Source organism: Perca flavescens, chromosome 13 (assembly GCF_004354835.1).
Source record: "Perca flavescens isolate YP-PL-M2 chromosome 13, PFLA_1.0, whole genome shotgun sequence".
Taxonomy (NCBI): domain Eukaryota; kingdom Metazoa; phylum Chordata; class Actinopteri; order Perciformes; family Percidae; genus Perca; species Perca flavescens.
The window spans coordinates 3,557,433-3,573,334 of record NC_041343.1 but is presented as its reverse complement, the minus strand read 5'-3'; the positions used below and the strand labels follow the sequence as shown (position 1 = coordinate 3,573,334).

The 15,902-nt window shown below is 41.1% G+C and overlaps 1 protein-coding gene across 4 annotated transcripts in view; it reads right to left on the bottom strand.

Moving 5' to 3' along the window:
* Positions 1 to 15,902, bottom strand: part of ntm (neurotrimin) — a 184,049-nt gene that overhangs the window by 21,041 nt on the left and 147,106 nt on the right. For all 4 annotated transcript variants that reach the window (XM_028596289.1, XM_028596286.1, XM_028596287.1 and 1 more), the window contains one exon: positions 5,287 to 5,412. In XM_028596289.1, the coding sequence (XP_028452090.1) occupies positions 5,287 to 5,412 (126 nt within the window). The remainder of the gene's footprint in view (positions 1 to 5,286; positions 5,413 to 15,902) is intronic.

The following is a 15,902-nucleotide window of genomic DNA, read 5'->3' as shown; positions in this document are numbered from 1 at the left end:
CTCATGAAGTTAAATGTGCATGCCATGGGACCTTTAAACCAAATGTTGCACCAAACATTCAACTCAATATTGCACCTTCGATTAATCGCGGTCTTCACGAGTAGCCAATCGCCTCTCGATTTTTTATTTGAAAACGATTCATCGTTCAGCCCTAATCCAGAGGTTTCAAATTAAACTAACCTGCATGTCTTTGGACTGTAGAAGGAAACTGGAGCACCTGGAGAAAACCCACACAGGCACCGGGAGAGCATGCCCACTCCACCCACAGTATAAACATATATACACACAATAGGTTTTTAGCCCAGCATGGTCAAGTAAAACTAATTTGGCCAATGGATGACTCAGCTTCCTCAATCTCCTACATCAAAATGTATTTATAGCCAATTATAATGGATTGCACCTTTAGGAGGTCTGAAAAGAAAACAGCTCTGTTGTTCACAGCGGAGCCAGGAAGTGAAAGCGGCAATGAAACCAACCGCTGGATCCAGTTAATGAGATTTCACAGCAATGGTTCCCAGAGATAGCCGGGATCAGTCCCACGCCTCGGAAACACGTATTGTCCCCCGTGGCCCAGCAGCCGGTTGTGTCAGACCGTTCTCTCCTCTGCTTGACTCACTCATCCACTATTTGTCTAATTAAGAGTAATAATTACAAAAAGGGGGAGAAGACCGCTATCGCTCCTGTAAAACCTTTTTTAGGTGCACGAGTCTGGGATGCACATTCTACGTTGCTTTCACAGGCTATTGATTGACTGTTCAATAGAATGAAAACGAATGAGCAGCTTCTTCTGATTAGGCACTATTTTTACTTTTGTACATGCTCAGCTATAACCACCTGAACACTGTGATTTAAAAAAAAAAAAAAAAAAAAAAAAAAGAGTTTGATCTTCATCCAGCCATTTAACTGTCATTTAAGTGTCACTTGCACTGGACATGATGCCTTCAAATAGATACTCATACATTGGTAAATTGATTATGGGTTGTTAGGGTAAGGGTTGTATTGTATTTGTCTGCAATTTTCCTTGGTAACTATTAATCACTCACTCACACTTGGCTCCCACTGTTCATTTGGCACAGTCATTACGTTTCCAAGTAATTAGCAAACGCTGTCAAAATCCTACTGACAGAAGTGAAGATGCAGTCAACAAGAAGGTCACTGAAATCAGTGAGCCACCGTTTAGATCACTGATTTGGTCCTTCAGAAAAATAAAATAAAGAAATTCAGTCAATTTCCTTTCTACGCTGTAGAAAATAATGTGACAATCTGTATGTTTTTACTACAGAGCCAAAGGTGTATAAAGGCCCGGACACACCAACCCGATAATCGGCCGTCGGACAAGGTCGGTGACTCGAGTCCGTTCGGTGTGTTCCGTGCCGTCGTCCGACAGATTCAGCAACTGCACGGCCTATTTCTCGCTTAAAATGTTTTCAGAAACACGTTTCGGTGAACTATTTTAGTACAATATGAGATTGTATTCCGAACGAGCTGCCATGACAGTCTGGCTTTGAATTTCCGGAGAAATGCGTTCGTCCAATCAGCTGCCGGTTTTAATTTTTTGGGCCGACAATACAGATTATTGCTGTTATGGAGACGTATTACGTCTCGTTGCTTCAGTGTGTTCCGAGGCACTTTTTGGACCAACTCGGGGAGACTGATCAGTCCGACTGGCTTTTCTGCCGACAGTCGGCCGTCTGGTTGGTGTGTAAGCAGCTTTAGTCCCATATAATGAAGATGGACGGAAAGAACAATTGGACCACGCCTGTGTTCAAAACATGCTTTGGATTAAAGGATCTTTTTTAGGCCAAAAAAAGTTTGAAACGATGGGGAGTGACGTGATCTGTGCCTTCCTAATGAGAAGTACTGAAGATAATATACTCAGTTTTATCTTCATTCAAATGAAGGCAGTTGGTTGACAGCCACAGCTTAATATCATTAAAGGGGTTTTTCCTTATCTGAATCGATGGTCCCTCAGCATATGACAGTGGGTGTTATACGCTGTAAAGCCCCTTTAGGCAAATTAAGGTTTATTGGGCTATATAAATGAAATTGACTTGACTCGAAACAAATACGTTTTTTAAGACGTTTCGTTCAATCATCTTTGAAGGCCAAAAATGTGAATGTTTTGAATGGCAACATTCAAAGTCAGGGTAAATGGCTGCATCTCTTCAGCTCTTATCTGCAACAGATACTCAGTGTGTCCATTATTTAGCCAATGCATTGTAGTTACACATAGTAGCAAAGTTGAGCTTTGTCCTTAATACATTTTTTATTTTTTTTTTTGATGAAGGCCGTTACTCTACTGTAGTTACTGCAGCAGCTCCAGTTTTTGTTAGACACTTCAGTCCAAATGTTAGATTTTTCTGGATTTTCTCAGGCAAAGCTACAGTGTTAGGCAGATACAGCCTTTGATTTTGTACAAATTTCCCCCCACACACAAAAATAACAAATGTAATGATGCCTTCAGTGTCACGTCTTTTCTTTCATCATCTTTTGAGCCTAGTTCTAAAGCAGCTGTTGTTATCCACACTGTAACACAGTAAGTTAGAAATACTTGATAGCATTCAGTCTACACAAATGTCAAAGACTGATATTCCCACTTTCTTGGTGAGTGTTACTGGTAAGTAGGTCTTCACAGTGTGTGTTCAGACCAAAGCATTGTAAGGCTGAGACGATAGTCTCAGTCCCGTTGCAACTCCATGGACTAAGATTATTTTTGTCTAAAGAGGAAATGAAGTTCAGTCTAGTATGGAATAATGTTCTCCGTCATTTTAAAGAGAGTAATTACTAAGTAATTATTAAGGTATTGTGTATTACAGGTAGACTGAGCGTGTAACCAATCAGATTGCCAGAATAATAAGTTACGCTATAAGTGAGCAAGGTTAGTTGACGGCACTTTGTGTACTGCTCATGTAACGTTGTTGTGTGGTTAATGAAGTATTAGTTCTCAGTACAAATAGGCTGTATTGGCATCCTTCTGCACACTTAAGAAATGCATCCATAAAATAACAGGGACTTTGTCCTATACTTAAAAAACGGAAATTTAGCGTGTAGGTACAGTAGAAATACAGAACATTTTCAGTTAAAAAAATAAATCTTCCATACAAAGCTGCTCTGTTAGTAAACTTCTAAAATTAATATGTTCTTTAATGAATTTTAAGCTTTTTTTTTTTTACACATATATTTACAGATATATTTACCCTTTCGGCATTTGGCCCTTTATGCTTTTTTTGAAGCACGCTAATCCAATCATTTACAGCTGTAATCCAGACGGATACAGTTGTGTCGCTTTCGCCTCCAAAGCCGACAAAAGTTGTCGGAGCACAGATAAAGGTCCCATAATGCAATTTGCACGTAACAGTACAACTGTGAATCACATATGGACAATTCCTGTTAAAATAGTAATAATTAGTCTATATCCACGATGTTCTACTTACGGGATTGCTCCGGTGCTGCCCGGAAATTCAGCTGGATGACACTCGTTTTGGCCGGATGTATTTCTTTGTGTTGGTATTTGTGTCCCGTTCTTGTACCGTGTGTCACTTAAATGCACATCTTTACACCCAACTCACAATTTCTTCCTAACCCTAACTAAGTCGTTAAAACGAGACAACAAGGGGTCAGTATGGTGTCGAGTTGGGAGCGACAATATCACTCAGCATTGTGTAAACTCATTTGGCAAGGGCTTGAATCTAACAACCGTTCATTTATATGTATACGTTTTGAACTATAGCTTTCAAGCAACACTAGAGAACTTTCCCCGTTTCGGTCCCCATACAGGTTGGAAGGAGAATTGTCCATTACATTGCATTATCCAGTTCATTCAAACTACAGATCCGCTAGCTGATCTGGCAAACTAGCGTAATGTAATGTAATGGACAATTCCGCTTCCAACCTGTAGGGGACCGAAGCGGGAAAAGTTCTCTAGTGTCACTTTAACAGTAGTGCTGTTTATACCGCAATATTCCTTGTCCTCAACAAATGTGTAATGGTTAAGATTCTACCGGTATATATTTGTATCCTGCGAGAACTCAGTATGCTGGGCATACAGCAGCAGTCTAGAAACCAGACAGACAGAGCTGAACAACGTGCTCCAACACTGCCTTCATTAAACATAAGGGTTTATTGGTTGCAAGAAACTATATGTCACTCTAACCAGAGTGTGCAATGTCTTTAAATTGCACCAATTGCAATTTAACACCAAGAATTTACAATGTACTAAAACATGGAAACATGAATGCAGATGCTCATGTGCTAGAGTCAACAAGAAGCTACAACAGCATAAGATATCAAAGTGCCCAGACTTTTTACCATTTGACCCCGAAGAGTGTGACTGGTAGCAGGCAACTGCAAACTCCTAATACAAAAAAAAAGGAAACCAAAAAGTCCTACGGCCATCTGTTCTACACAGCCTGCATAATAACATATGCACAAGCATGTCACATTTCACAAAAAGGAGCCAATCAATGTCCCCTCTCGCTGCTTATCTGCGTACAGACAGGTCAGTCACACTTGTGTCATATTAACAATTCAATTCCCGGATCCCAGCTTCAACACAAAGGACAGCACAGATGCAAGCACAAAAGCTCTGTCTTTTTAAATGTAACTCATTATGAATACAAACATCTTGCCTGATTAAGTGAAGCATGGACACACAGGGATACAGAAATAGCATTTGGTTTCCTTTATTCTTTGGTAAAGAATAAATGGCATGAATGCCATTGAGCACGCACAATGGAACTATCCTGATTTTGGACATACTTGCCATGGCGTGCCTAAGAATGCATAACGCTCCACACTGTGTTAATGCTCACTGCGTTAATCCTGTCATTCAAAGTGCCTCCAGAACGTTTACATCTATCCTATTATCCTAATTAATTAGTCCAATAACAACAGGGTCAGTTTGCTTTCCTGCGAACAATTACGTTGTAATGAGGATCTGGAAACAGGTAATGATGGGTAACAAGTGAAGCGAGAAATCCAACAGGGGTCAAACAAAGTCAGAGATGGGGCGATAAACAGAGAGGGCTGAGTGGAAGAGACACAGGCAGTGACAAGGACAGTGAGGAAAATTAAGTAGGAAGCAGAGCAAGTGATTTGTTTAAAGGGGAGCTATGCAGTTTGTTTTAGCTTAATTTACCTTAACTGAACAGCTTCAGAGTCATTGGAATGGTTATTATGACTTTTTTCGAGCAAAAAGCAAAGAAACTGCCAAAAACTGCATAGTGCCCCTTTAAAAGGAAAGTGTGAATATATCTTATGTACTTATTCACAGGACTAACAAGTTACCTGAGGAGGAGATGAGTTTCCAGCTGATGGAAGGCTCTGGTTTACCGCTGGCTTGGCACATCAGGGTGACGTTGGAGCCTTCATTTACCACAATATCTTTTGACAGGTTGATGATTTCTGGTGGCACTGTGAAAGCAAAGGAAAACATGGGTAAAGGGAAATAAAGGAGAACAATTGTAGACATCAATTTGTGCTTTTTTTGTTGTTGTTTTTTAAGACATGTCTCCTCCAAGTTGCTCTACTGTAACTTCAAGGAAGTGTATATTCATAGCCGGAGAAAACCTGTAAAGTCTGCAAGCTATAACTGGAATGCTGCTTTCAAAGAAAAATGGTTTAGTGAAAGAATGGCAAAGCACAATTAATTAAAAAAAAAGTAAAAAAGAATAATAATATATATCAAGATTGATATGATATAATATGGTTAGTGTATTTCTATAAACTGTGCTGCAGGAATGGCCCATCTCTTGCAGTTGACCTATGGACCTTTATCACAGCAGACATGTTGACTTGTCATAGTAGGAAAAGCACAGCTGAAATTGATAACCTTAACGATGGCTCAATTCCATCAAGTGTCCCAGTAAGCTATTTCAGTGAGTCAGCATGCACCATACCAGGGCCTCTCCTAGTGGAATGCAGCCATCATTAATGGTTTTGAATACACCTGTGCTTTTCCTACTATGACATGTCAACATGTCTGCCGTGAAAAAAGTCTATTGCCATTGACATTTAATTGCTATTAGTAGTATTTTGGGATGTTAATTCATTTGCAATCATTGCTGACACTGAATATGATTATAATCATGCATGGACAGTTTGTTTTTTTGTTCACCCCACATTTGTCAGGGAATGTGCAGGCTTGGCTCCAAAATGTGGAAGGTTGAGACGAGGAGGACAGTGTGCAGGTCTTGGAGGTTTATTTAAATAAAACACATCCAACAAAGGAAAGGTTTCCTAAAGCAGGCAGGTAGAAACTGGCAACCGAGATCCAAACTAAAATCTATATACTGGAAACAAAGAAGAGCAAAATCCAGAAAAAACTCAGGAAATGACACGTTACGATGACGATCGGACAACAGACAAAGAAAGCACAGAGACTAATGCTGCGTTCATGCCACCTGGGAATAACAGGGACCTCCCCCGTGGTTATGTTGTTTTTTCGACTGGCAGCGTTCACCTGGTCGGGATGCGTGTCTTCTTCTTCTGTTATATTGGGCGTTTGGCATAACAACTTATTGGCCGGTTGGCCGTAGCCGAGAGCATCAGGTGTGTGAAAACATGGAGGCCACAATAAGAAAAGATGTGCTGTTGTTTTCTTATGCAAGCATCCAAACAGCACATCGCCAGGTGTTTGTTTATGTTATGTGCAGGACAACCAAAGGGAAAATACACCGATAATGTGTTGTTTTTTTTATACATGGGCCTCTTTATGAATAATTTTAAACATGTTATGTCTGGGCATGTTTCTTGGCAGAAGCGTTTGTCCACAATAAACAAAGTTTATTGTCATTGAAATATGTTCAGTGGACCAAAGTCGCCTCCATCAAACGTCAGTTGTCAACAACGCGTCACCAACTGGGGAACTCGGTTAGCAAAATCCAGCCCAAGTTTCCCACCTCTGATTCCCACAGGAAGTTGCGTGAATGGTGACATTTTCACTTGGAAAAATGTTTTTCCGATGTCCATGAACGCACAATAAATACACAAGGTAACGAGGGTGAAACAAGGGACCATTGACATATATATAATGGATCAATAGACCCCGTTGCGCTGGACGGAGACCAGTGAAGGCTATTGGAAGCACTTTTCCGGTGATCTCTTGCTTTACTGCACAGCCTCCAACTGACAGAGACAACGTGAGCAACGTGTCTGAAAGTTGTAAGTCTTCTGGTAGCTGTGCCGAGAGAAATCTCAATCATTTCCAATCTTACAGAGACGGAGAGTGTAGGTATATGTAAGGAGATAACATAAGCACAGGCTAATTATTGCTAACTAACATGCTAGTTAACATTAGTAATTAAACCTAAACAGCTAATGTAAGTCGAAACTGCCTGCGAGCTTCTCCTGTACTATACGGTAATTCCTCTACTATGCGACAGTAAGACAGTAAGTTTTTATAAAAGCGTCTGCTACGGAGCCATAACGTGAGATACAAGGTAATGGAGCCTTTTATACATTGTTGTGTTTCTTTAGAAATAAACAATGGATAAATAGAGTCTTTAAACACTTCAGATGTAAAGTTATTCGCAATCAATTGACGTAAAAAAAAAAATGGCGGTCAGTGTAATGCTAACAAGAGGTGATCGCTTCGTAGCAACAAAATGGCGCCATCGGAGGTTCGCGTTCTGAAGCGAAGCTTACCCCCTTGCAAGGGACAGGTGACACGAGGGCTCAGGAACAGGTGAAACACATCAGGGCGGGACAGACAATCACAGAGGCGGGAAAACACAAGGCAGGAAGTAAAGCAAGACACGACACAGGAGAAACAGACACTACAAAGTAAAACAGGAAACTGAAGCATAAAACATACACGCCTGGTAAAACACAGGGAATACAGAAACATGAGACGGTAAACAACAAGAAAACAGGCAATAAATTAACACAATAAAACAGAAAAACTACAACTGAAAACTACAGCTATGACAACATGACCATAACATAACATTTGGGTTGAGAGTATATTTTAACTTGACTGGAAACAAGATGGATCTGTGACGTCATGTTTTATTCACTCTGGCAGATGGTTTTGGTTCCCCTCCCCTTTCCAGCAACTTAAGATCTGACGGGTCAATGCCAACCGTTTTTATAATATAGGGCGTGTATAAGTAGATGACTGTAAAGAGAAGCGTCTGCGTCCTGGCTGCTGGACAGCAAGTGGCGAGGCCACGGTTTCCAAGAAAACCTCGTGGGGATTATTGTGAATGAAGTTCACGTAAGTACAGCGCAAAGTCACCTGTTACGTTGCTTTGATGAGTTGAAGGTCTATCCGATCTTTTGGTCAACGCCCCTTGAGATACTGAACATTAAGTGAGAGGTTCCAGACTAATTTGCATTTGCAATTTGTTCTGGCAATGTCAGGCTAGATTTTTTTCAATTACGAGAAAAAAAGCTGGTGTAAAGGCAATACGTGTTATTATGGAACCCACTGCAGTTCTGGGCAAGACCCGCCCTTCGATAGCATTCACGCGCTACGATTGGCCAGGCATCAATGATCACGCAAGGTACAGGAAGACATGTCAGTCACATTCATTCATGAGACAATCCCCACTCCTTACTCCAATGACAACAGTTTTCTAATGAATAATGCAATGAATATTGCAAGCACAATTCAGAGCAATTGTTTTTTGAACATAACTATATGAGGTATACCCTACAACAAAACAGATTTATTTTAAACAGAATAAAGTCAATATCCCCTTTTGGAACACACAAATCAATTAATGGATATGCAAATGTTATCATTGCATGTTTAATTCACTCTGCTTTGTGTCAAACATGTTTAATTCCCTATGGCCAAGTAAAGCGTTTTGTTACTGAGCTTTGAATCCAACAAACAGAGAGCGACATATTCTCTTTCTTGCCTTAAGTCCATGAAACTGGTTAGCCAGCAGTTCTTGTCATTCACAACGGTCTACTAAGAAGCTCAGGGGCTTGCACAGGACTTTCTAAGGGTCAAAGGTAAAAAAAGGGGCTCCTGTACCAAGGGGCTCCTGTACCACATGTAGTTATGCAGGATAGGGTTAATGGTACCCTGGGGTCACAAGGGGGTGGTAGAGGCACTCCGAACAGAGCACACACCACTGACCAAGCTATGAATGTACCTGCAGTAACTTTGCTAAGTAGTAAACATATTGCACAATTACTGTAATATGTTCTGGGGTGAATGACTATTAAGTTCACAATGCACAGTACCTGCTCAGCTACTAACAGCACACAGACACAGGTAGAGACCAGGTAGAGACTAGCAGGTAGTGATGGCCAAATGAAGCCTCATAAAGCTTTGTTAAACCATCTCCTTTATTTTCTAAGCCCACTAGATGGCGCTCTTGGCTTGAAGAAAAAGGCTTGAGGAATGTCAACGCCGTGTGCTTTTAACCCTTTGTTGAACAGAGAGCGCCATTGAGTGAGCTAAAAAGGCTTATGAGGTTTCATTTGGCCGTCACTGTGTGATAAACATATTGTAGTGGAGCATTTTGTAGTTAACGCTAGAAAGGCCAGCATTCCTTTTAGTCCTAAAACCGCAGAGTGGGTAATATTTACCCGCTGCCGAAACAGCCTCAGCACTCGCAAAAACGGCATTTCTTGAAGCAGTTAAGTTATTAATTTTTTTTTTAAACAATATGACTTGACAAAATAACTATTTAAAAGTCAGTTTATGTCCTTTTATTACAGATAAAAACACACACGCACAGGCTGTTACTGCGCTCTCAGTGCGTGCTCCCACTTGTAGACACTAGTGATGGCCAAATGAAGTTTCGTAAAGCAGTGTCTTTATTTTCTGAGCCCATGGTGGAGCTCTTTGTTTTAAGAGAAAGGCCTAAGGCTTTGCAATTCAGTGTATTCTCAACCCTTTGTTGAACACAGATCGCCATCTAGTGGGCTCAGAAAATAAAGACACTGCTTCACGAAGCTTCATTTGGCCATCGAGAGTAGAGACTAGCGTCCCGACACTAAAGAATATAAATATTTACATGTAGTTTAGCTAGTGCAGTAGGCTAATGTTAGAAATGGCTACATGAGTTGTGTCTAACTAGAATGTGTAACGTTATCGCTGGACTGTAACTGAGGCACCTGTCTCATGATGAGGGCGAGCTGGGCGCTGACGGGTCATTGATCCCTCCCCGATCATACTGTATTCTCCCTCACTCATGTCCAAATCTAGCTTGCTCTAGCTGCTCATATGGCAGCTGCCTTGTAAAAAAGACATGTAAACAATATGCGTTGCTAGGCGACCGGCCGTGTTGTGAATGCTGAGCACAGCAATATACAGTACAGTGGGGGTAAAACTTAACCGCTGGCAGTTTAAGGTATAAATGATCATATTTTCACTTTCTTTTATACCACACCCAGCATAACTCACTAGATGATTAATAAACCCATTTTAAGAAGGCATGGACTGAGAGATGAAGGGGTGTTATAATAACATGCATTTAAAAATGTACCCATTGGCCTTTCTAGTGTTAAAGAGACAAATGTTTCTCTCAGGACTTGGTAGAGACCAAAACCAGAGAGTAAATCTTGGACATATGTTTACCAGGTGGACACAGGAGACTGTCCTCCCCTGAAAAACGGCCACATAAGTCTTTTGTTCAGGCAGCAATTACGATGCATATTTAGGTTCATAGCGGCGGTGCGTACGAGCACCTAAGTCCACGTAAGGAGGAAGGTTTGGGTGGTGGATCGAACAAACACAGATCTTTCACCCAGGAGACGGGGGTCCTGTTTGAAAAGAAAAGTAAAGGCCGAGATTTTTTTAACTTTACCGGAACTACGGAACTACGTCACGTTCTGCGTCACCTGCATAACCGAAGGTAACGTAACAAATGTCCATGTTTTTTAACCCAACAACCTAACGGCGATCATTTTCTAAACTTAAATAGTTTTGGTGCCTACACCTAACCAAACTGTGACCAATTCACAACGTTAATGGCGTGTTACGTTTAGAGTTGTGGGCGTGAATGCTCCTCTGGCTCGCATTTTCTGCTAACGCTAGGGGCGTTAATCTATGAAACACTCCTGTGGGTTGTTTTAAAGGGTGAGATTTGAACCACCTATATAGTATGGTTTGGAGGACTTGTTGGGACACAAACATGACAAATGCATACTAATGTTGCTCTGTGTGCTGCATTTTCGCCATTTCATTTCTTAATAGGGATGATATGTCGGTGTTTTCTGTCTAGTCTGTTTCTGTTGCTCCCAAGTGGATGAAAATCAGTTCAAGGTCTACCAAATGCTGTGGAGCTTAACAACTGAGCGAGGCAAGCTTGAAATACTGAACAGGTGAGGCACGGCCCGAGCTTAATGTATACATCAGTATCACATAATCCATTTTACTCATCTTCCAAAGAAGGGAGTCACATGGCATGAGAAGTAAGCACATTTTAGCTCAAAAAACTTTTTTTCCTTTCAAAGTAAAATTTCTATAATTAAAGTTTTTTGATTGTAGTGTCTGAACAATAATAGACAAGTTTGAAAACTTTTCACACGTGTTTTAGTGCTTGAGCAGGCTACACATTGAGTCTATAGAGTTAGCATGATGTTGATAAGTTGTGCCAGTGATGAAGGAGTCATCACTAGAGGTGATGTCCTCAAGAAACTACCCACACCCCCAAAACTTGGTGGTACAGTCAGAAGGGAGCAGAAGTGTATATTCCCCTGCAGCATTGACAAGTGGGATGTTAAGTAGTAGGCCAGATCCAGACCACCTAGACCTACATACTCACAGGGGATAATCTGGAGAAGTGAGGAGATGGGCATGCCTCGTCAGTGTTTGATTTAGGCCTACCTGCCATTTAGCTAACACTGATTTCAGTTTTGAGTTTGCACTATGTTATTAAAGTGACGTTTTATTAAGTTTTCGAGTGGCCTAAGTCACAATAGGATGTTTAGAAATTAGCCTAGTCACTTTATTCTTATGTTACATAATTGACAGACAGCGTTCTATGTATGTAAACAGGCATCTATTGCCAAAGACTTTTTGCCTGAAATGATTCACAAATATCACATATTGTGTATTTAAGTTTTTTGTGTTTTCCAAAAACTACTAAATATGACTTATTCCAACAGTTTAATAGGGTGACAATATCTAACTAAACCTTAAATGAGTAATTTTGTATACCATTTGTCTTGCTTTCATATAGCATTACAGTTCATAACATTAAAATGTTCTGTTTTACTTCAGAAATCACTGGCACAATTTACCCCAACGTATTACCCCCAAAGGCACAACTCACCCCGCATCAGGGGCAAGTTGTGCCACAAGACCTATATTTCTGAAACTATTTATTTCAGTTCCAAAGTTATTGTTCTCAGGGATGCACCACATCCTGAAATATATGTACATCCCTAAGTTGAGGGTATTACTGTCATGGCTTCACTTTAAAGTCACTTTGAGTAAAAACTGGCACAACTCACCCCACTTTCCCCTACTATTTAAAAGCGCTTTGAGTAGTTGTTAAGACTAGAGAAGCGCTATATAAAAACAGTCCATTTACTGGTGAGGGCTTGCACCTCTTAATTTGTCTAACTTGCTAATACTCATTATGTCTCAGCAGTTTTCAAAAGTGGGGATTCTACAGCAGAAAAATGGTCGTAGTGTCTTTAAAAAAATCTTCTGTTAATGGGTGTGACATCTCGTTAGCTTAAAGCATGGTTGACAGACAGCACTGCTAGCTCTGTTCCCGGCACTAACATTTAATGTCACCCTGCACAGGGATACAATTAGGCTCTGAGAACTATATCCAGAAGCACACTGTCACCCACGGAAACATGTTCACAGCACGTAAACACATTTCCACAGCACAGTACATTCCATTAAGTTCACAACAATTTTGTTTTCTTTCAAACAACTACAAAGAATATCTAAATGGGGGTAATAGCACTTCACCTGTTTTCAATGCAGTTTCACTTGTTAAGAACTCCTGAAGATTACTGCACTAGTACTCAATTGATTCAAAATGAATTCTTAAAGCATGTTTAGTTGTATTGTGTTTGCACTTTCTGCTGTATAAACCGGAGCTGCTGCAAAAATTTATTGATTTCTTAGCAGCTAGAGAATTGTATGGCTCCCAGTCTTTTTCTCAAGGCAGACTGCTTAATCAAGCTGTCTTCTAAATGAACTATTGGACAGATGCTCTCAGGCACCACCTTAACTATCCACAGTCCATGGAAGGAATACTACTGTGTAAAATTGTACAGCAGGTCTGTGAAATACATCTCTGGGAAATGAGTTTCATTTCCAGGTTCATAATGTTCACATGCAGCACTAACCCAGCAAAAGTATAATCATTTCAGATAAATAAAAGCCAGCTTTATCACAGATGTTTCAAATACTGCAAATGACGTCAAACAGTGCTCAAGGCTAAACCTTATACAGCACTGCTCAAATTGCCTCTGAACAAGCAAAGGATAGATCTATAATACCAAGCACTCTGTTCAGGAGAGATATTACTAAGTCCACTGAGAGTGCTGCTCCAAGGTGAAGACAGATAGTTACAATCAGCGCTATAAACCTGCATGCGTGGATCAACCTTCGTAATGCCCTTTCCATCTGTATAGATCACTCAGAAGAACCGCTGAAATGATCAGGTAATGCGATCAAAGAGCTACTCCTATTACATAAAAAAGAAAGAAAAACCAACATGGATGGAAGTCCACAGCAGGTCTGAAGGGATAGTGTAGAACATGTGCAGAACTTCCTCCACAGCGCTGCGGAGGAAGGTCCAAGCCGTGGATGAAGACCGTTTTGATGACTTTTGACTTGATGAAAACTAAATGACTTGAGAGTCAAATTGGAAGTTAATGACTCCAGACCTGACTAGACTTGAGGCATGATGACTCGGATGACATGTATTCATAAGTTTGAAAGTTAGCTGTTCAATGTAAAATAATATAATTTAATGTTGTCACATTTCTGTCTAACCATCAATTTCGGCAGCGGCAGCCGCATAGCATACGTGAATTATGACATGATTCATGACGTGATTCGTGACTGTCATGATTGGATGATTGGCCGTCGGTCAAACTCCTCGCTATGGCAACAGATAACATCAAAGAGCCATGATGAAGCCTCATTAGTCGGACCAGACCACCACAATGGCTGCGTCTGTGCCACGAGTAATCACTTTTGGAATTAAAAATTTCACGCAAGACGGAAAAAGGCGAACTGCTGAATGCAAGACCTGCTCATCAAAAATTGTGTTTTTGTACTAGTTATACAAACTAGCCAATCATTTTATTAGAAGGGCTACTAATACCTTGTCTTTTCTCTTCATAAAGACAGGATCCTACAGCTAAGAGTGCTTTATCTTGGGTGTAAAAAAAAAAAAAAAGACTTGATTTGGGATTTGACTTGCCTTAACTAAGGACTCGACTTGACTTGACAGAACATGTTACCTGACCAGAATATAATAACTCGAGACTTGCTTGAGATTTGGACCAAATGACTTGAGACTTATTGGGACTTGAGCAAAGACACAACACTGGCCCTCATTAATTCAGGAGTGTGGACACATGGTGAGGGTGGTTCAAAATATGATGTACAAGTATGTTTTATTCTGTTTGATATGTTTGCCTGTATTGGATACAAAGATAAGCTCTCCTGAATTACAATTACAATACCATTTCACAGACAAATACATTCTTTTCAAAAGAAGCAGGCCAGTTAAGTGACTTTTATCTCAATATTTAGTAAATAAAATATTAATAAAATATTAAGTTTAAAGTAAACACGGTCCTCTTGTGCATAGCTCTAAATATGCTTTGCATAATAATATATGAATTGAACAAAAAGATTGAAAACACAAAACTGTCACGGCTAGGGATGGCTGAAGTGAAACTGACGTTCCGAAGCTTTGTCGAGATCCCGAAGCGCAGATGTTTCGAAACACTGATTCAAAGCGTGATTCAAAACACCCATGTCACGTGACTACGGCTAAATGAAACATCGGAGTGTTTCACAAGTGTTTCAACAGGTGGCATGAAGGAAACAGATTATTTTTTCTTTGTCAGGGCTCAAGTTCAGTAGCAGAGTTTGCAGTAGAGTTTCGGGTTTTAGCTGCTGAGAGCGGTAGGGGTAATACTGCTTCACAAGCAGCTTTTGTTCGCGGTCTGTCTGAGGACGTGAAGGACGAGCTAGCAGCTAGGGATGAAACCACCACTTTAGATTTCCCTGGCCATTCGTCTAGACAACAGGTTACGAGAGCGTAACAGAGAGAGGAGTGGGAGTAGGCACCGTCCTCGTTCTCGTAACTTGCGCCGTGAGGCCACTAGCGGTAGCACTGCTAGTTGTTTCCCAGTTAGTTCTCCTGCCCAAGCAGTTGATCAGGGGGAACCCATGCAACTAGGCAGAGCTCGCCTCACTCCTACAGAACGCCAGCGGCGCCTTCGTGGTGGATTGTGTCTCTATTGCGGTGAGGCAGGTCATAACTGTGCAGGCTGCCCTCAGTTAAACGGTCCGGCTCACCAGTAAGTGGAGGGATCCTGGTGAGCCACACCACCGTTCCTGCCCCTTTCCCTCATAATCGCATCCAGTTGGAGGCTACCTTTCTGTTTTTGGGTGAACCCGTCTCCGTGACGGCCCTAGTGGACTCCGGTGCAGATGACAGTTTCATTGATTCCTCCCTAGTGACCAAGGCTGGTCTACCTGTGGAACCCCTCTCGGATCCTAAGGATGTCAATGCCCTGGATGGACGCCTATTAGCACGCATCACACACGTCACCGCACCCCTCAACCTTCTTCTGTCTGGCAATCACCATGTAGTAATCAGATTTTTTGTCATTTCCTCACCCCACTCTCCTGTTGTGTTAGGCCAGACCTGGTTACAATTACACAATCCACACATAGACTGGTCTACACGTTTGATAGTTAGTTGGAGCCCTTTTTGTCATTCCCACTGTCT